Raw genomic sequence first — 22,736 nt, 5'->3', positions numbered from 1 at the left:
ATGCAAGCCAACATTTTTACTTAAAACAAATGATCTTTACAAAACGCATGAATGATAATCTGGAAGTCCAGTTTTAATTTATTACAGACATGGAAAAAGGCCACGTGAACAAAGCCAGGGTCAGGAAGCTGCTGATGATGCCTACTCCCAGGGGGTCATGACAGGAACTGACACAAGATCCCTCGAGGCGAACAACTTGTATCTTTAAATAAACTACATAACAATATATATTCACAGTACACTGTGAAAATACACATAGAACATATTTTACAAAACAAACCAATAAAATAAGCTTTTTGATAGAAAACTTTCCCACCTAGTATGTCTTTCCATAAGTAAATAGGCTCCCGCTATGGGCCTCTTGAACGGTATGAACTCTGCTAGTCTTGTGCTCTACTGTAGAGCAAGGGCTGGGTCACCTTATCATTACGAAGTGCATCATGGTTGATAAGCATGGCCAATGTGAGAAAGAACAACCCCCCCCCCCCCCCAAAAAAAAACAAACAAACTTATAAATGTACAATTAGCATGTACCCCCTAAAACACAGGGCTTTGACAAATTCGCAATGGCAGCACACAACTATGAAACTGTCCCATCAAACTGGACTTAAATAAAAGTGCAACGCACAAATTTCATCAAAAAGAGCAAAGAACCAACAGGATATAAAGAGTTCCATATCAATTCTGAATGGACCCTCTCTAATTAATCTATATAGCAAAAATAGAACTTACATTATCAGTCCAGAACCCCTACATCGTTGCAACTGACAAAAATCGGTATTGCAGAGGTTACTTACTCAAAGCACCATAATAAATAGGCTGGTAAAAAAAAAAAACTCCAAAAATGGAAAAGCTATATTCATTGCATTCCTACAAAATACAATGTTTAGGAATGCAGTCATCAGTGTGAATCTGCTAAAAGAGGAGGCATACGAGTTCATAAAATGGCATTGTACCTCTTTAAAAACCCAACCATGGGTACAAGGAGCACCCTGAAACTAGGACAATAAATATATCTCAATGACCAACCGGCAACATTCTGGGAAACGACTCGGAAAGCTCGAGTCGAATCTGTAAGCAACTTGAGCGGGGAGAACCTTCGACCTGTCGTAAAAGCTTTACTATTAGAATGCTACTTCGAATTTCCATGGTCCGATATTGCTTTTCGAGACTTGTCTTCCTGACAAGTATACAGCTACAGGGCACAACATATTACTCATACAGGCCTACCGTACTGTAATATGGCAGAAGTGACGTGTGGTTGTATGGATCACAGTCAAAAACCACATACCAGTAATCGATACTGTAAATGATGGGTGGTTGGGAAACAAAAAGTATAAAATATACAAAACCGGGTCCAATCTTGGAGTCCTGGGCCAAGTTCATTCAGAGGAAGTCATATTGTGAGAGATACACTCACACAGTGGCTGATTTAAGGTTAAGTGAGCGAGAGGTCGGGAACATCAGTGCTGGTGGTGTGCGTGTGCGTGTGTGTGCGTGTGCGTGTGTGCGTGTGCGTGTGTGTGTGCGTGTGTGTGCGTGTGTGTGTGCGTGTGTGTGTGTGGGGTTTGGCTTGTTGGCAGGTTGGCTACTCCATGATGGCTCGGTAGATCACAGGTTCGATGTAGTCTCCTCGGTAACGCGAGTTGAGCACCCTCTGCCTCTTGGACACCTTCATGATCTCCTTCTCTTCGAAGATGCCGTCGAAGCGCATGTCCGACGCCTTCGACTGTGACGGGAGTCAGGGACAGGAAAGCATTCACGCTCGGGAAACAGAGACAGACGTGCAGTCGTTTGGACTTGTGTTGTGTCACGTGTCTGGCTAGAGGGTGCACCACTCACCAGTCTTGACTTGACTCTCTTAGGGAGTTCCTCATCCAGGGAGTAGACATCGTCCCTCTTGGCTGTTAGTTGTGACCCGTCCTCAAATTCCATCTTAACAACAACAACAACATTTATCTGTATTTATTCATCAGCCATCGCTAGCCTCTATGGATGGCAGACATTGCTGCAGAACAGGAACTTCAAGGTGGAGTCTTACCAGGTACATTTGGATCACGTGCGCCGCCACAAACTTGGCTCCGTAAACCAGGCCGTCGGTCCACCGTACCTGCACCACTTCCCCCTGGGGCGGGGGCCCGAGCTGGGCACAGTCTCGGCTCTGGGAGGGGGGAGGTCGGAAACAGCCATTACACAGGATCCGGTAGACTTGGAATTTCAAAAACTAGGGAGTAGCATTGGAACCCCTTTCGACGTCGCGTGCGCACAAGGCGTGTCACGGGACGGTGTCGCGCACGCCGAGCCTACTAACCACAATGTCCTCGGGGAAGAGGTTGTCGCTGAAGGAGCCGTCGTCGAAGTTGACCTCGTAGAAGGTCTCCTTGGTGAGCTGCACCACGTCGCACTGGTAGTAGCGGCCATTTTTGTGCTTGCAGATCACCTTCTGGCCGACCGTCAGTTCTTGCATGGCTGCTTTGTTGCGCTGGAGGGACAGACCAGGTGTATCTCAGTCCATTTGAATACCGGGGAAAAATGTTTTTTTTTTTCAATTCCAACAGTGAAACTCATATCATACAGAGAGGCCTTACACACAGAGTGAAACTTTTCTTTTAATTTGCATGATGATGGCTGACATCTAATGAAAAAAACAAAACAATTCAGTATCTCAGAAAATTTGAATATTACATAAGACCAATAAAACAAAGGTTTTTTTTTTACCCAAAATGTCAGCCTACTGAAAAGTATGTTCATATACATGTGCACTCGATACTTGGTCGGGGCTCCATTTGCATGAATTACTGCATCAATGCGGCGTGGCATGGAGGCGATCTCCATTGCTTTGATAGCGGCCCTCAGCTCGTCTGCACCGTTGGGTCTGGTGTCTCTCATCAATACCCATTAGAGTCTCTATGGGGTTCAGGTCAGGCGAGTTTGCTGGCCAATCAAGCACAGTGATAACATGGTCATTAAACCAGGTTCTGGTACTTCTGGCAGTGTGGGCAGGTGCCAAGTCCTGCTGGAAAATGAAATCAGCATCTCCATAAAGATTGTCGGCGGAAGCATGAAGTGAACAATTTCCTGGTAGACGGCTACATTGACTTTGGACTTGATAGAGCAGTGGACCTACACCAATCATCCCTGACTGTGGAAACCTCACCCTGGACTTCAAGCAACTTGGACTCTGTGCCGAACCCCTTTTCCTCCAGACCCTGGGACCTTGATTTCCAAACGACATGCAACATTGACTTTCATCTGAAAAAGGAGGACTTTGGCCCACTGAGCAACGGTCCACTTCTTCTTCTTCTCCTTCGCCCGGGTAAGACGCTTCAGACGTCGTCTCTGGTTCAGGAGTGGCTAGACGCGAGGAATGCGACAGCTGTGGCTCTCGATGCACCGACTCCAGCTTCAGTCCACTTCCTTGTGAATCTCCCCCAAATTCTTGAATGGCCGTTGCGTCACAATCCTCTCAAGGCCGGTTATCCCCGTCATGTGCACCTTTTTCTACCCCACCTTTTCCTTCCACTCAACTTTCTATTAATATCTTTAGCAATGACCTTTAGTGGATTACCCTCCTTGTGGAGGGTGTCAATGACTGTCTTCTGGGAAACTGTCAGGTCAGCAGTCTTCCCCATGGTTGTGTAGCTTACTGAAGCACCCTTAGAGACCATTTGAAGGCTCAGGAAACCTTTGCAGGTGTTTTGAGATAATCAGCTGATTAGAGTGGGACGTCATGAGTCTAGAATATTGAACTTTTTCACAATATTCTAATGTTCTGACACACTGAAATTTGGGTTTTCATTAGCTGTAAGCCATGATCATCCGAATTCAAAGAAATAAACACTCGGAACGTTCCACTCTGTGTGTAATGCCTCTGTATGATATACGAGTTTCACCTTTCGAGTTGACTTATCGACTTCCTCTCTCGGGGAAGGTTTCGGTGGCGTACCTCAGTCTGGACGGGGCCCTTGTGCCGGCAGCAGGTGACGTACACCACGAAAGGCCACTCGTCGGGCTGCATGAGGACGCCGGCGGCCTGGGCGCAGGTGGGGTGGTACGCCGTGGAGCAGCGGCCGTGCGAGCACTGCACGCAGCAGCCCGACGTCTTCTTCATCCGCTTCTTGCAGTAGAAACATTTCTGCCCGGAGGGGAACCAGAAGACATGTCAACTGGGGGGGGGGGGGAGTAAACCAGGAAACTGCCGGGACAAACTAGCGGGGCGAATATCCTGTACAGGATGCATGGGGACTCCCCCCCCACCCCCCCCCCCCCCCACACACACACACACACACACACACAACTGATTCAGGATTTCTCGACTCCCCCGCCCCCCACACACATTGCTCCGAATCAACGAAGGGCTCAGAGCGTTCTCATTTCCTGCCGAGCACGCGTCACGCGACTCATGCGGGCGACTGTCCTTCCACTGAAAAAGCCTCACATGACATCCTCGTCCAGACTCACCAGTTTAAACCTCTGCAGGGGGATCCCACTGAGGTCGACAGGGCTTCTCTCAGTGATGCTGACAAAGCGTGCCTCCAACACCGCTACAGCACACAGCACATGGACCCACCTACACACACACACAATAATGTCAATAGCACACCGTTATAAAATCGAAAATATATCTATAGATTTAGAAAAAATACATTGTCCTTGTGATCTTAACAAAAAACACAAAACAGTGGATGCACTCAAACTTTGTCAAGGCACCGCGGGGGGGGGGAGAAGAGAGAAAGAGTTTTGCTCCTCCTGTTCTCCGATTGCTGGGAACAGGGATCGTAAAGATATGTTCCCTCTACCAGGCAACAGTCGTGTCTTGCATACTCACTTGTCATTATTGGCTTTCTGCAAGGCTCCTCCTCTCAGTGAGCACAAACAGCAACTCTGCAATGAAGAAAAAGCAGAACAAACCACTGATGCTGCCGGTCCGGTTATAAAAGCACAGCAGCGAGATGGCGATAAGGTTATAATTTAAGGTGTGCAGGTCCGACACCTGTCATCATCGGGTACGGTTTGTGGAGCCCGGTTAATGAATGGCCATTAAAGGAAAACAGCAGGTGCTTGTTTGAGACCCCACACTGACCTCTGTCATGGCGTTGGCCTTGCACCGCGCACATTTCCAGTCCTTGGTCACACTGGCTGGATCCACACCATAGCAGCCTGGACACACACACACACACACACACGCTAGATCAGCAGAGAAGAAACCTTCAGGTGGGGCTTGAACCCTGGCCGAAGAAACCGCCTTATCCTTTCTGGTTGTACACTGGGAACCGTCTAAACAGCTAGCCGCTCAGGCAGAATCAAGACATGGTTTAGCCCAGTTAATATTAAAAGGCACAGTGCAGGTAGAGTACTGACTAGTGTTAGTATAGTGTGTTTGTGTGTGTGTGTGTGGGGGGGGGGGGTAGTGTACTGACTAGTGGTGAGTGAGTGAGTGAGTGAGTGAGTGAGTGCGTGTGTGTGTGTGTGTGTGTACTGACTGGTGGCGTGTGTGTGTACTGACTGGTGGCGTGTGTGTGTGTGTGTGTGTGTACTGACTGGTGTGCACGCGGATGTTGCAGTGGGAGCAGCTGACGAGGAGGCTGGTGCCGTCCTCCTCCAGGTGGGGGGTGGGTGTGGGCGGCTCCTCAGAGCCCTCCTCGGTGCTGGTGGTGAAGCACGTCTCCGGGATGAGGGGCTTGGTCCTCAGCCTGCCGCCGGACAGCACCGCCGGGAGCTCCGAGCTGTCGGGGCACTCGGTCTGGGGGGGGGGAGAGAGGGAGAAGGGGGGGTGGGGGAACACTCGCGGTTAGGGTCGGAGTTAAAGATGGCCGCCGACGCGACCTTCCCCTCCGCCAACTCATCCGAGATCGCCGAACGCCGAGACGGCCGACACGCAGGACATTGTTTTCTCAGGTCGGCCTGACCTGACCAATCACACCCCCACGGTCTCTGCCCCGCCCCCCTCTCACCCGCTGGTAGGTCTGGAAGAGCATGCAGATGGAGCAGTAGGGAGACTGCAGGCCCATGCGCCGGTTGTACTCCTTCTCCTTCTTCAGGCTGTGGGGCCGCGTCTGCCACAAGTGGGCCAGGGGCTTGGCCCAGCTCTCCCCCTCCAGACCGTCCTCCTCCGCCGGCACCTGCTCCTCCAGCTCTGCGGGGGGGACACGGCAACACACACACACACACACGCACGTTCACCAAACCGCACGCCGATTGATACGAAGGAAGAGAGAGGGGTTTTTTTTCTCCCCAGGACAACGTCAGGACGTGCTATACTGGTCTCTGGGTGAGGTTTTTAAAACGTGAAGCCTGATGTGCAGTGCGCCTTCCGGAAGGCTCTGCCGTTATCGCGGGCGTACCCTCGTCACTCATGCTGTCCTTCATCAGGGGGTGATGGCGGGGCAGTTTCCCCAGGTTGCTGGGCACGCTGGCGTTTTTGTACCCCTCTTCCGCCTCCTGGTGGCGGAGAAAAGAAAAAGGGTTTTGAGTACACGGTACCTGCTGGGGTCACGAGCCGAACGCGGGGGGAAGAAACGGCGTCATCGGCATCTCCTCACCTGGCTCTCGTCGGGGTCCTCGGAGTCGCTGTCGCTGCTGTCGCTCTTCCTCTCCTCCTTGGCGGGCGGCTCGCCCTCGCCGCCGTAGTCGCCCTTGGCGTAGCTGTGGACGTGGAGCACGTCGGCGGGGCTCAGGGTCCTCTGGAACAGCCGGTGGGCCGGGCTGGCGCCGCGGGCGTCCTCGCTGGGCCCCGGCCTCTCGGGGGCGGCGGCGGCCGCCGGGGACCGGGCCTCGGCGGGGGGAGAAGGCGCCCGAGCGGGGCTCTCCGCGGGTCCCTTCTCCTTCTTGACGGGGCTCTTGCCGGGCGGCTTGGCGTCGGCGGGCTTGGCCGAGTTGGCTTGCGGCTTCTTCTCCTTGCTGGTTTCCTTCGGCTCTGGCTTGGACTTTGGCGGCTCTGAAAGGACACACGGGGAAAAAAAACCCCAGACACAAATGCTTAGCTACACTCTCTCTTTAGCGTCGCATGCAGCAAGACAACCCACGTCCGCTCAATTGTCGTGGTCGTTCCCCTGGGGAGGTTAGGTACCTGTGTCGGACGGCCTGGCCCCTTTGCTGGCCTGCTCGGCCTTGGTGAGCTTGGCCTTCTTCTGCTCCGCCCGTCCCTCCCCCTCGGCCTGCTGGGTGCTAGCGCCCTCCGGAGCCTCCTCCACGTCGTCGTGCTGTCGCTTGGTCCCGATCTGGGGCTTTGGGCTGCGGACGAGGACAGGGAACAGACGCGGGGCGTTTAAAAGCGAGGCCCGCCGAGAAAGACGCAACGTGGCTTTGGCGACAGCGGGGGGGCCTACCTCTTCTCGCCCGCCCGCGCCGTTCCCGCGGCGGCGTCGCCGTCCGCCGCGCTCCCGTCCGCCGCCTCGCCAGGGCCCTCCGCCTCGGCCTTCTCCCCCTTCGGGAAGTCGGACGCCTCCGTCGTGGCTTTGGAGTGGTCGATGGGCGCGTTGTCCTTCCCGGCCTTCCACAGCTTGTAGCGGTCCGGCTGGAACTTCCGCACGAACACGTCCATGGAGATCTTGACCATGTCCTTGCGGCAGGAGCACTGGGTGGAGAAGGAGGGGGGTGGATGATTCGCAGGTCACGGAGGGTAAATGACCTTGTTTGAATTGTGTACGATCTGGGTGCATTCTCCTCCCCCCCCCCGGCTTCCAGAAGCGCTGGCATACCAGAGTGGCCTGTTTGCCATAATCGATCCATCGCTGGGTGGCAAAGTTGGTGGACTCGGCGCAGTTGAAGCCATGGTTGAAGCCGGCGTGGTAGCCGAAAGGGAAGGTCACAATGAACTGACCCGCCTCTTGGGTGACCTGACAACAACAACAAAAAATAACATAAGTTGGGTCCGGTCCCGATCGAGACGGCAGAACAGATACGTGCGTCACGTTAGGCACTCTAAATGATAAGGACTCAAACTTGAGCCGATCTTTTAGTGTCGGGTCACCTTCTCGAAGGGTATGCCGTATTTCTTCAAGATGGAAGGCGAGATTAGAGTCATCTTGTGGCGCAGGAACGCCTCGCAGCTCTGAGCGCTCCCAGGAAAGAACCCTGAGAGACCAGACGTGGTGGCGCACGCGAAGATGACGAACACACAATCGGCTTACTTCTTCAAAATGTGTCACCGTATTTATAACAGTCAATATTAAGTACTATTATTTTCACGTACCCTTAGCAAGGCGCTCCAATCTTTTCCCATGTTCTGGGGGCACGACATACCTAAAGAGAAATGAATCCACAGTTGCAGCTATTATGCTATTACGTGCTATGCTAGTATTCAAAAGAACTCTAGTACCTAAGGACACGAGTTAGCTTCTGTGTGCTTAGGCGACTGTCCCACAGGTGGGACCTTACCAGGACTTGGGCTCTCCGAAGTGCAGGTAGTTGATGCTGTACAGGTCCATGTCCTCCGTGTGCCAGGCGAAGGTGCTCTTCCACATGCCGAAGTACAGGTAGGGCGTGTTCACCCCTTTGATCTTGATGCCGCTCTCCCGCTCCACCGTGTCCAAGATGGTGTTCAGACGCCCGATGTTCCACTCTGTCACATCCTGGAGAGAGGGAGGGCGAGAGAGAGAGAGAGAGAGAGAGAGAGAGAGAGAGAGAGAGAGAGAGAGAGAGAGAGAGGGAGAGCGAGCGAGAGAGCGAGATGAAGCACTGCCACCAATGGTAGGGTAATTGACGTTTAGTTTGACAATTTAACAATTAGGGAAGGATTTATGTGAGCGCTTGTAGAGCAAGCTAGTGATAAACCTCTAGATCCTCTCTGGTTGACGACGAGGAGAGACACTCACTGGATCATACAGGGTTCCGTTGACATCCGCTCCATAGAGTGGTGGGTTAAAAGTCAGGTTCTTCCAGAACTTTCTCTCCAGCTCATCAAAATCCACATAGCGAGGATTGCAGAATCTGGATTTGTGTTTATGGATGATTAGTAGGGGCAAAACCAAAATGGGACAAGAGCTACAGAATGTTTGAAATCAAATCAGTCACAAATTGAGGAAGTCAATGTCATCCCACAACATGGAAAGATGACAAATGAACATCATGCATGTCCAGTCTAGCCTTTTCAACAGCGTTAAGGGGCTCACTTGTCTGTGTTGGCGGTCTTGCGGAACTCGCGAACAGTCATGGGCTTCTTCTGAATGTTGTACTGGGTGAACAGACCCGACTGGCCTGTCACCACCTGTTGGATGGGCGCTGGGATCACCAGATCATCGATGTCGTCATAGGTGCGTCTGGGTTTCCAGTCTTTGGGTGGTATAACCTTCACAATAAACAAACAACACATGGTTGCCTAATTGAACTAGACTGAAGCAGAAAGTATGTCATTAAAGGAGATAATGATTGAAGATGACCAAACTGACCTTAGCCATTCCAGCTTTGTGTGCTCCCTGTGACTCCATGTAAGCAATATATCGACTAAAGTCTTTAAATTCCTCCTTGGAAGGGTTAAAGGTCATTATCCTGGAGCCAGTTGTCTGAGAAGCTGTATCTGTCGCCATCCTGGATCAGTCACGTTGACCTGTGGATTCTGTTAACAGTATAACTTATGTAAAATACATTTGGACATATTTAGATATTTATTTTAACTGTGCAAATTACTATTATACATTGTACGTCTGCACCGACTTTAGGTTGATCTAATTTATGGCAATCCTTTTCAATTATTACCATGCAAGTTGAGGACGCACTGGTTACAATCCGATCACCTGTCGCCCCCTACTGTTGGTAGCAAAGTTAATTATCCAATGCTCTGCAAAGGCAGATACAAGGCTAACTACAAACTAAGAGTTTCGTTGTCAACAATACAAAGGAAGGTTAAGTATATTTTGCACTTTCTTGCAAGCCTACGTTCCAAACATGTATTATGCAAAGATGACCATTCTTTGCAGATTACATATGTATAAGCAAACAAGATGCAACTTGGAAAAAAGTTCGTTTGCTAACTTATGCATGAGGCAAACTAATAGTTCTACTAGCTTGCTGTTTCTTTCTGATCATACTAGGTTCCGTTGGTAGCAATGTTGCTAGCTAGCAATCTTGCCTGCTCGATATAGTTCTGCCCACCTGTCAAATAATACCCATCATGATTGGACAACATGCTGATGGAACAGCAATGGAAGCTTCGGATTGGTTGAACGCCAAGTCTGTCAACTAGGGCCCAGTGTCCCGTCTCCGTCAAGAAAACAGTAAGCTAACTAGCTAGTAGCAGCTAGCTGGCTGACTGCTAGCGAATTGAAAGTCTACAGGATATTTAAAGATCAGAGTTGGTACAACTGTACTTACATTAAGGAACATATTTTAAAAGTAGAATTGTTTGTCAGTCTGGCATGCTGACACACATGTTGAAACGGAGGCAAGCGAAATAACAACTTTGGGGAGCAGACCTCTATTGGTATCAGTTTGCTAACGTTACGTTAGCGAGTACTAGCTAGTTAGCACTAGCTACAGTGGCTCGCTAATCCATTTTTGGATATAAATAAACAGGACTTCTTTTAGCAATGCAAAGCCAACACATTTGAAAGCCTTAAATGTTAACTTACATATGCTGTACTACTAACCAGTTTTTGTTGCCCCCAGATCTTCAGTGCTTGAAAATTGTAAATGCAGGGTTCACCATGGATTGGAGAGATAGTCCTCCATTATTCCAGTGCCACACGCATGCCCAGTGTGTGTTTGTTTACAAGGAAGGAGGGGCGTGCCGATGTTCAGGCCAGACTAATCAAAATGCTTTATTTTTCTGTGACCCCGCCTTCCCAGTAGCTGCGTTGTCACGACTCATTAATATTTTGAATAATATTCATATTTGCCCAATGAAGACTGTATATTATTATGGCTTACGAGTATGGCTGATGACTGGTGCATTCAATAGGCTACGCGGAAATTGCAACTAGATTTACATTCTAGACATTCCAGAAATGCACACTATTCTCTCTGATTTCACATTCCTATTTTATTCTGAAAGTTATGTTTGGAACCTACCCGATATAAGGTCTTTGAAGTCCTCACATTCATGTTTTAATCATTGATATAACAGTGAAAGAGTGTGTGTGTGTGAGAGAGAGAAAGAGAGAGAGAGGGAGGGAGAGAGAGACAGAGAGACAGAGAGAGACTGTAAACCAGTAGATGTGGAATACTAGCAGCCAGGCTGGCACCGGAGAGGTGTCCACCCTCCATCTGTTTTCTTGTGTATGGCTAGTGGCAAGGATGGATCCAGGCATTGCATGGGCACTGGCCTGATGTCACATGGACACGCGGAATAAACACGCAAAATAAACACCAAATGAGTCAAAGCAACAACAACGATGTAAAAAACCCAATTATTCAACTTTATTAACATCAAGGTTTTGCAACATATTTTTCTCTCCTTTTTATGAACAAATAGAAAACAGATCGTGTACAACAGATTGAACCCCTACGGCACGATTTTGAGGACAAAGTGAAATTATTCATGTTTCGTAGTCCCACTCCTCTAAATCCAACTCACTTCGCAACCTCAACCACTAAAGGAGAACGCTCATCGTCCCCCACACATCGACGCTGCTTTTTTAGTGTTACAGGAGATTGTCTTTCTGTCCCACAGTGATATACTATTACAGCAGAGATACCATGAATGCCGAGTCTGTGATTAAGTAGTTCGTTTTCTGGGTTGGGTCAGTCCAAAGTGTTTGCCGATGGAAAGGTGCAGTTTATGATTCAGCCGATTGATCAGAAATACATGGATGCCACTCTCACACTTCCCATGGAAGGGGGGGGGATGCTGAACGCGTCTGAACTGGGCCAGGGAGCAAGCCGACCCGGACCAGGTCAGCTTGTCAGACCACAGCCTCTTGGGATCCATAGATGAGTCCACCTCAGGCCCGCCATGACACCAGCGAGGCGAAACTGAGGCCGTGAGGTCGCAGGACAGACAATCTTTCCCCCATATCTCTGTCAACTTTGTCGTGGTCTCCAAAGACAGGCATTAAGAAAATCACAGTTAACAGCTAATGAGAAAAAAGCCAGAATCTGTACATGTTAGTTTTCAAACGTCATTAGTCGATTCAGTTTTGAGAGCCATTGCTTTAGTTGATAGTTCACAAACTGGTGTTTATATTTTGGAGGAGGTTATCATTCTGTAAATTACCAGGAAGTGAAAAGGCTTATAAAAGTTTATCCCCGACACCACTGAATAAGACCGATCTGATCATGAGAACTTTATAATATCTTAACTATGGTAAAAAATAAAATTATTAGCAGCTCTGAGTGTGTTCTCCAGTAATAATGACTCGGAGCATGTTGAAAATACATGTCCTTTTGCCAAAAAAAAGAAGAAAAAAAGATACACTTTAATTTAAAATAAGAGCCATTAAGACATACAGTAGCCAGTGTAAATGATTAAAAAACAAAATCTAAATAATAATAACATAGTTATAATGGTAATATTGATATAAATAAAAATAGCTGAAAAATACTTTTTGCTATAAGGTGAGGAAGAAATAGGGGTAAAGTGATGTGCAGTCGACACATCAGAATGAAGCATACTGAAGATTTTTATGGTTCTTTTTTTGGGGGGTGGGGGGGAGATTTCAGTGAAGGGTTTAAAGCAGGTTTATTGTGCCAGTCAAGCAGTACTGTTCCTACTGCAGGTCGTCCAGTCAGAATTGTGCTCTCGGCCCCTCTCACCTCGCCCTTCCCTCTCACCCCTCCCACAGCCTCCACCCCGAGTCAGCAGCAGGGTGGATTATGGCTCCGTAGGGACAAGCAGCATTCCTCTCGGGACCCCCGGTGCATTCTGGGAATGGGTTATGTTGCATAGTGATCAAAGCTTCCAAGGTACTCCAGAGCTGCCCGGTAGCACAGCTGATACTGATCCTGAAAGAAGAAAAACAACAAAATATATATATTTTTTTAAAGAAAGAATTGAGGGGGAAAAAAAGAAAGCGTTTTTTACTCATGATTCCTAGAGACGGCCGCTCCGCCCGTACCTCTGTCTGCACCATGGCTGGCCTCTGGGTTCTCAGTGTCTTCACCGTCTGGAAGAGGTCCACCACGCCCTCGTACCTCATCCTCTCCAGCACGATGCTCAGCGTGATGAAGACCCCGGTCCGCCCCACGCCGGCACTGGGGAGACAGCAGACGTCGACAGGTGAACCTCTGGGTCTCTCTCGGCCCTACGGTAGGACCGTGGCCTGGGGGCACAGACTCCTGCTTACCTGCAGTGCACAGTTATCGGTCCATCCTGGCCAAACTGTTCCTTGGTTTTGTGCACTTGGCCGATGAAGTCAATGAAGCCCTCTCCAGTTTTTGGCACCCCTTGTTCAGGCCAGTCGGTGAACTGGAACTGACGAATGGTCCTGGACTGGCCATCCTGATGGATGGATGGATAGATAGATAAATATATATATATAGATGGAATGTTTTATACATAGATAGCAAAATAGACAGAGGCAAACAAACAAAACATGATTGAATGAACATGAACATTGATTTCCACACGGTTCCACATCTCATCTTCCTGGGTCGTCAGGGGGCAGAGCTTACGGCATCTCTACATGCAGAACACGGACCACTTTGTCAGGATAATTACATGCGTGGGCAGCAACAACAATCATTTCGGGCGTCTCCGATCTAAAAATACATTGCGGCACATCCATCGCGAGTGCAACCTTTCACACCGCGCGCTGCTGTGAGCGGTGCGAGACCGCCGGGGTTTCCGGGGGAGATGAAACACATACTCTGGCATCGGTGACCTTGAACTCCCTCAGAATGTACTGGGGCATGTTGTACTCGGCCATCGGATCCACGACAAAGTACTGGTACCGGGCAGAACGTTCGGCTGGCCAGTACTGATGGCACTTTTCCTAAGAGACAAAACATCACAATCATTCAAATTAGTTTTAAAAAAAACCCTTTGTGGTTGTTGATGCATAATCACATACAACGCAGAGCTTTTCCAGACAGCTGGTTCACATAAACACCTGGTGCAGCGGCGTACCGCGTGTGCAGTGGATGCAGCGTCCCCGCGGGCCTGCCTCCCCTCCCACGTAAACAGGGTAATTAAGTTACGGTACTGTGTTTTTCCGCCGAGAGACTCACCCGCCCCATCTCTCGTAATTTGGTGAGCATGACCACTATGGTGGAGTTGTGTTCCCACAGCATCCTCCAGTAGTCTTCAGTAGTCTCCGCCAGTGGGCCCTGGGTCGCCATGTAGGCTTTCTGTTGCCTGGGAAAGATGGGGGGGGGACGGGACAGGACAGGACACAGTTAGAAGATGTCCATTCTGCAGCAACTCCCACTGTGAGCCCTCTGCAGTTTCGCCTCATCGCCACTAGGGGGCAGCGCAGAGCCACGCAAGTGGACGGCGGCTCGTTCTCTTCTGACAAGCATCCCGCGACCAAACGCGCGAACACCCGAGTCGTCCAGCCTATCACACATGCATAAATAGACCCGTAAATACACAGAAACACACGCTTAGCTGGAGGCATGAGAGCCAGCCAATCTGGTGGAGTTTCCGTTTGGGCGATATAGTATGAGCTGTGCTTTTGGTCTCCTCGAAGTGCTTCGCAAAGTGTCAGGTTTGACAGAGCCGTCGCTGTGCCGTTCCAATCGTTTGAGTTGTTATTCACGGGCAGACTTAGAACGGGCATGGTCTTCGCCAACGACAATGCCATCGCAATCTCCAGATCGGTCACGGAGATCACAGCTTTATACCGAGACTCTCATTACACAACCACATCACCCTACCTGCCAATTCTTTGGAGAGGAAAAAAAATGGGGGGGGGGGGAGGGAGGGAAGTAAAAAGTGAAGAAGGAAAAAAAAAACCTTCACCACAATCATCCTAATCGTGTTCGCCCTCTTCACCCAAGTCTGTCTAATCCTCTCTCTTACCATTCCAGAGCGTCGAAAGCCCAGAGCGACGCACAGAGCTGCACACCTCAGTGTGTCTTCATTCGCGCTTAATCACTGCAACTGGAATCAGAGTGGAATTACAGACCACCTCCCTTCCCTCCGTTCCCTCCCTCTCTTTTCCCCGTTCCCTCCATCAGGTAGGTCTGCCCGTGGGGACATCATTAGGCCTCTGAGAGGAGAAGATATCAAACCTGGGAAGCAGGAAAACGTATTTAAAGCACCCGACGCCCTTCCAAAAAAGGAGGAAGTTCCGTCTATTCAGCCATTCATTACCATGTCGACGTGCTGTGGATTATTGGCAATTACGGTGTTTACACTTCCATAAAGGAACCCTCTCTCTGGGATGGCGGTGATTAGGTACTAATTTGATATGGGAGAATAACCGCGCTGGGGTTTGAAGGCGCGTCCATGGAGACTCACGCCCGCACAAGGACGAGTGTGCCAAAAACACACACTTCACCCCCCCCCCCACCCCCCCCCCACGTTTCAATAGCTAAATAACACACTGAAAACATCAACATTGTTTAATAAAATACGCTGTTTCTCATTATGGCTCTCTGAAGAGTTTGGGTTAGAAGTGGTTGTTGGCTGAGAAAGGGTACATCAATAAGTGATCCCCCCCCCCTCTTTCCTCTCCCGGAGTGGTCTGTCACCTGTCAGAAACAGTCTATCCTTTTTCCAGGAGGAAAACATGGAGGGCGAGAACCGACAGTCCTGCCAATACGGCCAATTTGTTCTGACAACTGACATGATGAAAGGCAAAGACGGGCGGACGAAACGAGGCGCCCGGCGTCGGCGTGTGATTCGCGGCCGCCCCGGCGATGGAGGGAAGCTCCACCCCCGCCTCCCTGCTCGTTACAGCCGCTGGCCCGCCGAAAGCTGGATCTCTGTATCGTCCGCTTTCAGTCTCACCGCCCCCCCCCCCCCCCCCCCCCCCCACACACACACACACACACACACACCCTCGGTCTCCTACCTGTATCCGTCGATGAAGCTGGCGTTGATGTAGTCGGAGCCCTCCACGCCTCGGATTGGCTGGAGGCAGACGCGCGTGGACTCGAAAGGCATGATGTTCACCAGGCGGTTCTTGAACTTGTTGCACGGCAGGTTGGCACTGATGAATCTTGAGGTATGTGCTTTGGAGTTGGCCAGTTTCTGTGTGTGTGTGGGGGGGGGGGGGGGAGGAGGAGGGGGGGGGGGGAATGAGGAGGGGGGGGGGAAGGAGGAGGGGGTGGGGCTCAGGGTTACGGTGAGGCTCTTTTAAGGGGGAACTCCCCAGGCAAACAACCCACCCGCGACAAGCGCACATCGCTTCAACCCACAATCCCAACTCCTGTCTACCTTCGCTCTTTTAATGTGCTAATGTGCCTGTCCTTTCAGGGAGCCTGCTGTGTTGGAGGCCACGGGGGCCAACGCTCTTACTGAGGCAGGAAAGTGCCGCGGTCTCCACTCAAGCAACCCTTTGTTCTCCGACTTCAAATGAAAGCCGGACGCCTCCTCTGTTTAAAAAAAAAAGAAAGCCGTTCTGAGCGAACAGCGCCAGACGTCAGGGAGCGGAAAACAAACGCACCCACACGCGCGGGAGAACGGATGAGAAGGTGAAACGAGCCCCGAATCGACAGCGGAACTTTTGAAAAGCCGTCGCCCCCAGAGGGGAGGGAGGTTTCATACGGCTTTGCTGATGGCCCCTAATGTGATTCTTCTTCACTGCGACCAAAAAAAAAAATAAAATAGCGAAACACATTTGCGTCGCTCGCCGAGCATCAAAACCTAATTACGCCGTCCGCACGCTTTTTTGACAATCAACCCCCGTTATCGCTCGGAGGGTTTTCGCTTCTGCAGAAGAAAAGCGCGGGGGGGGGGGGGGCGGTCGGGCTTGAAGGGGAACAGTGCCACAGCCCTCGTTCTCTGGATACGCTCTCCTAGACTTCCTGTCAGATTGTCAGTCTGCCCCTGCACCAGCTGTCCGTTCTCTATCCATCCCCCTCTCCCCCCTCTTTCACTCAGCCCCCCCCCCCCCCCCCCCCCGAAACAGAAGACTCCTCCGAGATGGAACCCGACAGAATGAAAAGGGAAACGAATCCACCCCTCTCTCTCTCCTCCCTCCCCTACCCTCCTGCCCCTCGGACGATCCGGTCGCCAAGCGACGGCGACTCCCGACCCCCCCCACCTCCGCAGTCCCCCCGCTAACCCCCAGCGCCCCCCCCCCCCCCCCCATCCCTTTCTCCACCTTGAACTCCAGCTCCATGGCGGTGACGGCGTCCCCCGGCGTGACCTGGGTGAGCGTCTGGATGTGGGCGTACAGGCTGCGGGCGGGCACCTCCGTGTGGCCGCAGGCGGCCGCCTCCAGCAGGGCGTCGTGGATGAAGGCGTACTGGTCCTCCGTCTGCACCATGTAGTTGCGCTGCGCGCGCATGCACGTCACGTGGCCGTACACGTCCGCCTGCTGCTCGTGCCGCACGCGCTCCAGCATGGCCTCGATCACGATGAAGCAGCCCGTGCGGCCCACGCCGGCACTGGGGGGGAGACACACTCGCCGTCATCGCGGAGCCAACCACACACACACACACACACACACCGGGGGACTGGCTGGAGATGTAGGTGGTCGTGGGGAGGTAGTAAGGCTGGAAGAGGGGAGGTAGTAAGGGTGGAAGAGGGGGAGGTGGTGGTGGGGGTGGAAGAGGGGAGGTAGTAAGGGTGGAAGAGGGGAGGTAGTAAGGGTGGAAGAGGGGAGGTGGTAAGGGTGGAAGAGGGGGAGGTGGTGGTGGGGGTGGAAGAGGGGAGGTAGTAAGGGTGGAAGAGGGGAGGTAGTAAGGGTGGAAGAGGGGAGGTAGTAAGGGTGGAAGAGGGGGAGGTGGTGGTGGGGGTGGAAGAGGGGAGGTAGTAAGGGTGGAAGAGGGGAGGTAGTAAGGGTGGAAGAGGGGAGGTAGTAAGGGTGGAAGAGGGGAGGTAGTAAGGGTGGAAGAGGGGAGGTAGTAAGGGTGGAAGAGGGGAGGTAGTAAGGGTGGAAGAGGGGAGGTAGTAAGGGTGGAAGAGGGGAGGTAGTAAGGGTGGAAGAGGGGGAGGTGGTGGTGGGGGTGGAAGAGGGGAAGTCTGGGCCCCCTACCTGCAGTGGACCACCATGGGCCCGGCGTCAGAGGGGTTGCAGGCCTTGACCCTGCGCAGGAAGGCCAGCGTGGGGGTGGGGTACTCGGGCACGCCGTGATCGGGCCAGGCCATGAACTGGAACTGCCTCACCTCCCTTTTCTCACTGGAGCCATTCTGACACGCACACATCAAGGGACGACACTCTTAGACGATGTGCTAACACACACACGCACGCGGACACACACACAAGGACACACACACACACACACAAGGACACACTGGCCGCACGCGTGCAACCGGCCTCTCACCTTGTAGAGGGCGAAGGTGCGTACGCTGTAGGTGGCGAGATCCACTGTGTCCAACATGGTCACCTGGATCATCCCATAGGTCTCTGTCCCCCGGCTGGGCCAGTACTGGTCACACTTCACCTGAAAACACCACACACACACACACAGAGAACAGCGCGTCAGAATCTAGTCGGACTGTCGAGCCTGCAGGTTTGGGATGTGGCTTAGAGTTTGGTGGGAGTGGAGGGGTGGTGGTGGTGGTAGTATTTAGGGAACAGAACAGGAACTGCAGGGGGGCAGATCGAGGGACAGCTTGAACTCCACTTCCGCTCCACTGTGCCGGCTGTCACCTCCCGGAGGGGGGGAGGGAGAGGGGAGGAGGGAGAGGGGGGGAGGGAGAGGGGGGGAGGGAGAGGGGGGGCCAGAGCCGGGCTGTGGTGAAGAAGGGGGAACCCGGAGGGGGGGGGGGGGGGGGGGAGAGATGGGGCAGCCAGCTGGGGAATCAGGGCCTGGCTAGAGGGCTTCTCTGGGACATGGTGTGCCAGGCACAGGGACCCTGGCATGGCCAGAGCAGATGGGGGCCTCACGCTTCACAGACCCCGGGCAAGAGGGGGTGGTGGGGGGGTTAGGTGTGTGTGTGTGGGGGGGAGGGGTCGTGTCCGCGGGGGGTCCAAGCGCGTGGCTGGTGTCTGCTGTTCTACCAGGCTTGGGAGCGGGGGGCGACGCGTTAAAGGGGGAGGGTCGGGGGTCCGGGGAGGTGCATTGTGGGAAGAGGACAGCCGGGCCAACAGCAGGATGGCCACCTGGAAACCAGTTCCACCCTTACCCACCCGCACACACACAACCAGGAGCCAACCCACGGAGCAAGGAACCCCCCTGCGCTAGTCTGACTCCCGGAGACTCTCAAATCCCTCTCGCCAAGTCTGGTGACCCTCTGATGACGCCCCCCCCCCCCCCCCCCCCCAAAAAAAAGTCCATTAACGGGGTGACCAGGTCCCACCCGCTGCCGTGGTCACATCACTTCCTGTCCACTGCGAGGTCGTTCCTCACTCATTTCCTCTCCAGACAGACTCGAACAGAGCAGTTACAAGGGAACAGGGAGGTCGAGCGGTCTGATATGACTACCGCCTGCCATGAGACGACAGGGTTCATAGGTCAAAGGGTGTCTAATATTGAACCTGACCTTTTGCCGGACCGGAGACGGACGTCTAATATCAGGTTTGGCAGGAAGCCGATGACCCCCTGTGCCCGCTAATAAAGACGGGGGGGGGGGGAGCGGGGGGGGGGGGGGGAGCGTGGCACTCTGTTGTGCCCTTCTGCAGTTATTAACTGAGAGGCAGGGCGACAGGGAATCCGCACACTCTCTGTGCCCCGCGGCGGCCATCTTTGCTGTGTTGGTGAGTCCTAACACCTCAGGGGGGTTTCTGCCACCTCAACGGCCCGGCTACACTTAGCACCTTCCGTCTATTAGACATTGAAAGTGTGTGTGTGGGGAAAGGGGGGTGGCGGGGGGGGGGGGGGGGAGTGACAGAGGTCACCAGAGGAGGGTGCGCGTTCACACGGTGTGTGCGTGTGGCGCGTGTTCGCGCGCGCGCCGAGACTGAGCGACCTCAACGGGTGCCTCGTTCCAAACAAGAGAGGGGTCGGTGTCGTGTCGGCAGCGTGCGCGTGCGTGCGTGTGTGGCCTCCTCTGGCCCCCCTACCCTGGACTTCTCCTCCAGCCGGGTCATCATGACGATGGTGTTGCTCCTCTGCTCCCACACCATCCTCCAGAAGTCGCTGAGCGTCTCCGGCAGGGGGCCCTGCGTGGCGATGTACGCGTTCTGCTTCCGGTAGCCGTCGATGTAGTTGGCGTTGATGTAGTCGCTGCCCGGCACCCCTGTGCAGCGGGAGAGAGGGAGGTTCCACGACGTTAGCGCGCGCGCGGGGGGGGGGGGGTGTTAGAGGCCGGGCGGCCCCTAACATGCCACGACACAGACTCAGAACAGGAGGGAAAGAGAGGGAGAGAGACAAAAAGAGAGAGACAGACAGAGAGGGAGAGAGGGACAAAGAGAGAAAGAGAGAGACAGAGAGAGAGACAGAGAGAGAGAGAGAGACAGAGAGGGACAAAGAGAGAAAGAGGAAAGAGAGAGACAGAGAGGGACAAAGAGAGAAAGAGGAAAGAGAGAGAGAGACAGAGAGGGACAAAGAGTGAGACAGAAAGAGAGAGAGAAAGAAAGAGAGATACAGAGAGAGAGAGAGAGACAGAGAAAAAGGAAGTAAAAAGAGAGCGGCGAGCGAGAGAGCACAGAGACAGTGAGAGAGAAAGGAAAACAAAGAGCGAGAGAAAGACAGACAGAGACAGACAGAGACAGACAGAGCAAGAGAGAAACACATTGTACAGTCCAAGTGGCAGAACGCATTCAATTCCTGACTCCAGAGAGAGCCAGGAGAGAAGGAGGTGTGTGTGTGTGTGTGTGTGTGTGAGAAGATGAAGGGGGCTGTCTCACCGTCTACAGGGCTCAGGATGACCCTCGAGTGGTCGTAGGAGATGACGTTTGCATAGCGGTTCTTTGGCTTGTTGACCTCCAGGTTCGAGTGTTCCCAGGTAAACTGCTGGCCAGGGTCGATGGACTGAGAGACAGAGAGAGAGAAGGAGAGAGAGAGAGAGAGAGAGAGAGAGAGAGAGAGAGAGAGAGAGAGAGAGAGAGAGAGAGAAAGAGAGAGAGAGAGAGAGAGAGAGAGAGAGAGAGAGAGAGAGAGAGTGAGAGAGAGAGAGAGAGGGAGAGGGAGAGGGAGAGAGAGGAGAGAGAGAGAGAGAGAGAGTATGAAATGCATCTTTTTAGACTTGTAATGATGATGATAGGGAAGTTTCTCCACTCGAATAAACCTTGAGTCATTTTCAATTTATTCATTTCTTTTTAGAGGGTCCTAACATAGGAAGGAGAAAGGAAGAAATGACAGTAATAGGAAATAGACAAATAAAACCCCAACTCAAGAGACACACTACAAGGAAAACACTCGACACACAATCAGATAAACACATTGGTGACAAACAACCACTTCACCACAGAGAGGCCGGGATACAAGCACAATAGCGCAACAGTGGAGAAAGGTTGACTGATTCCTGAAGTGTACCGGGTCTAATAGACCCCTTCCTCCCTGCCTCTCTCGGTTCCTCAACACGTCCCCAAGCCGGGGTGACCCTGGAGCCCTCTAGGTCCACCCTGGCCTGTTTGTACAGTCAGGAAGTCACCCGGTGTTATGCGTGGGGGCCGGCGAGGTTGCTCTACAGATGCAGTCAAGGCACAACACGTTGGTCAGCAGTCCTGTGGGCGAGCCAGCTGGAGGTCATCACCCCCCCGCCCCCCAGGTCCGCCTCCCCCCCTCCGTATCCCCCGCATGCCCTTAAAAGTGCGGGCGCGGGAGGACGCGGCCCGCCGGAAGGGGCGAGCGGCAGCACCAGGAAGCGTGCCCCTCTCCCCGCCGGCTCGCCGCAGGCCCCGGCCGCGCATCGGCGCCCGAAGCGTGGTCGAGTCGCCCGGCACTGTCCGACCCCCAGCCTCTCAGGCAGGCGCGTTGCCGAGGAGAGAGCTTAGCGATAGAAGATGATGATTCATCGGTATTGATCCCCCCCCAACCACCACCCGGTCCGGGACAAAGGCGACTCCCCTTGGCAGAATAATGACAAGCAGTAGATTTGTTATTCATTATTGACCTTTCTGCTCTGACCGCTGGTCTGACATCGTAGAGGAAAACAAACAAACACGCACACAGACCCTGTCTCGGTCTCATCTTCCATCTTAGATTTTCTCGGTCCGCGCCTCTCCCTGTGTCTGTCTCTCCCTCTCTTTCTCTCTCTCTCTCTCTCTCTCTCTCTCTCTCTCTCTCTCTCACTCTTATCTTGCAAGCTTTCTCATGCGCACAGGCTTGAGCATGCACACAACACACACACACACACACACATACACACACACACACACACTGAGAGTTGCCAGGATAGTGGCAGTCTGTTACCTGCAATGTATCCCCCCAATTATTCCCTGTCTGTCTGTCTGTCTGTCTGTCAACATGTTTGCCTCTGTCTGTCAGCCTGCTTGTCAGCCTGCCCATCTATCTGGCAGCCCGACCCGTCTGTCTGTCTGTTCGTTTGTCCGCCTGCCCGTCAGCCTGTTTGTCTGTCTGTCTTTGCGTTGTGGGCACACTCAACAGCTGCTTCTAATGTCACCGGTGTGAGAGGTTGATTGCACATCTTATTTAACAGACTGTTAGGTAGCGCCTTCCGACACGTCTGTCTGACAAATAACACGCATTACCGCTAATGTTCCCCCTCCCGACATCAATATCTGTTACCATGCGTGTCACGACAATCATGCTAATGCTCGTTTTCCGGACGCCGTCGGCTTCCGCTCCCCCCGAGGTAGCACCGGGGGGGACAGGTAGGCGCGCAAAGCTGGGAGGCCTCC

General features: G+C 52.6%; 2 protein-coding genes across 4 annotated transcripts in view; both read right to left on the bottom strand.

Annotated features, from left to right (window-relative positions):
* Positions 1-48: 48 nt before the first annotated feature.
* Positions 49-10,704, bottom strand: kdm4aa (lysine (K)-specific demethylase 4A, genome duplicate a). Of its 3 annotated transcripts, XM_062452376.1 has the most exons (23): positions 10,569-10,668; positions 9,697-9,747; positions 9,390-9,556; positions 9,114-9,289; positions 8,817-8,931; positions 8,380-8,573; positions 8,195-8,244; positions 7,973-8,076; positions 7,701-7,838; positions 7,329-7,576; positions 7,070-7,233; positions 6,543-6,937; positions 6,345-6,441; positions 5,955-6,136; positions 5,542-5,743; positions 5,084-5,160; positions 4,829-4,884; positions 4,462-4,570; positions 3,947-4,135; positions 2,312-2,482; positions 2,042-2,161; positions 1,843-1,935; positions 49-1,729 (listed from the first exon to the last, which is right to left on the bottom strand). In XM_062452376.1, exons 3-23 carry the CDS (start codon positions 9,525-9,527, stop codon positions 1,589-1,591), a joined length of 3,159 nt encoding a protein of 1,052 aa, XP_062308360.1. In that variant the 5' UTR covers positions 9,528-9,556; positions 9,697-9,747; positions 10,569-10,668; the 3' UTR covers positions 49-1,588. The 3 variants fall into 3 exon arrangements, with proteins under 3 accessions (XP_062308360.1, XP_062308361.1, XP_062308362.1); XM_062452377.1 differs by lacking the exon at positions 9,697-9,747 and having other exon boundaries at positions 10,569-10,704; XM_062452378.1 differs by lacking the exon at positions 9,697-9,747 and having other exon boundaries at positions 10,587-10,669.
* Positions 10,705-11,333: 629 nt separating this feature from the next.
* ptprfa (protein tyrosine phosphatase receptor type Fa) overlaps positions 11,334-22,736 on the bottom strand; it is an 85,275-nt gene continuing 73,872 nt past the window's right edge. The window contains 11 exon segments of the mRNA XM_062452237.1: positions 11,334-12,879; positions 12,993-13,128; positions 13,221-13,375; positions 13,743-13,868; positions 14,104-14,230; positions 15,894-16,072; positions 17,148-17,433; positions 18,024-18,178; positions 18,313-18,432; positions 19,995-20,170; positions 20,781-20,904. Of these exon segments, the coding sequence (XP_062308221.1) occupies positions 12,811-12,879; positions 12,993-13,128; positions 13,221-13,375; positions 13,743-13,868; positions 14,104-14,230; positions 15,894-16,072; positions 17,148-17,433; positions 18,024-18,178; positions 18,313-18,432; positions 19,995-20,170; positions 20,781-20,904 (1,653 nt within the window). The 3' untranslated portion in view covers positions 11,334-12,810.

Source organism: Osmerus eperlanus, chromosome 26, assembly GCF_963692335.1.
Source record: "Osmerus eperlanus chromosome 26, fOsmEpe2.1, whole genome shotgun sequence".
Lineage (NCBI taxonomy): Eukaryota > Metazoa > Chordata > Actinopteri > Osmeriformes > Osmeridae > Osmerus > Osmerus eperlanus.
Note: the sequence above shows the minus strand (reverse complement) of the source record. Positions and strands in the feature narration are given on the sequence as shown.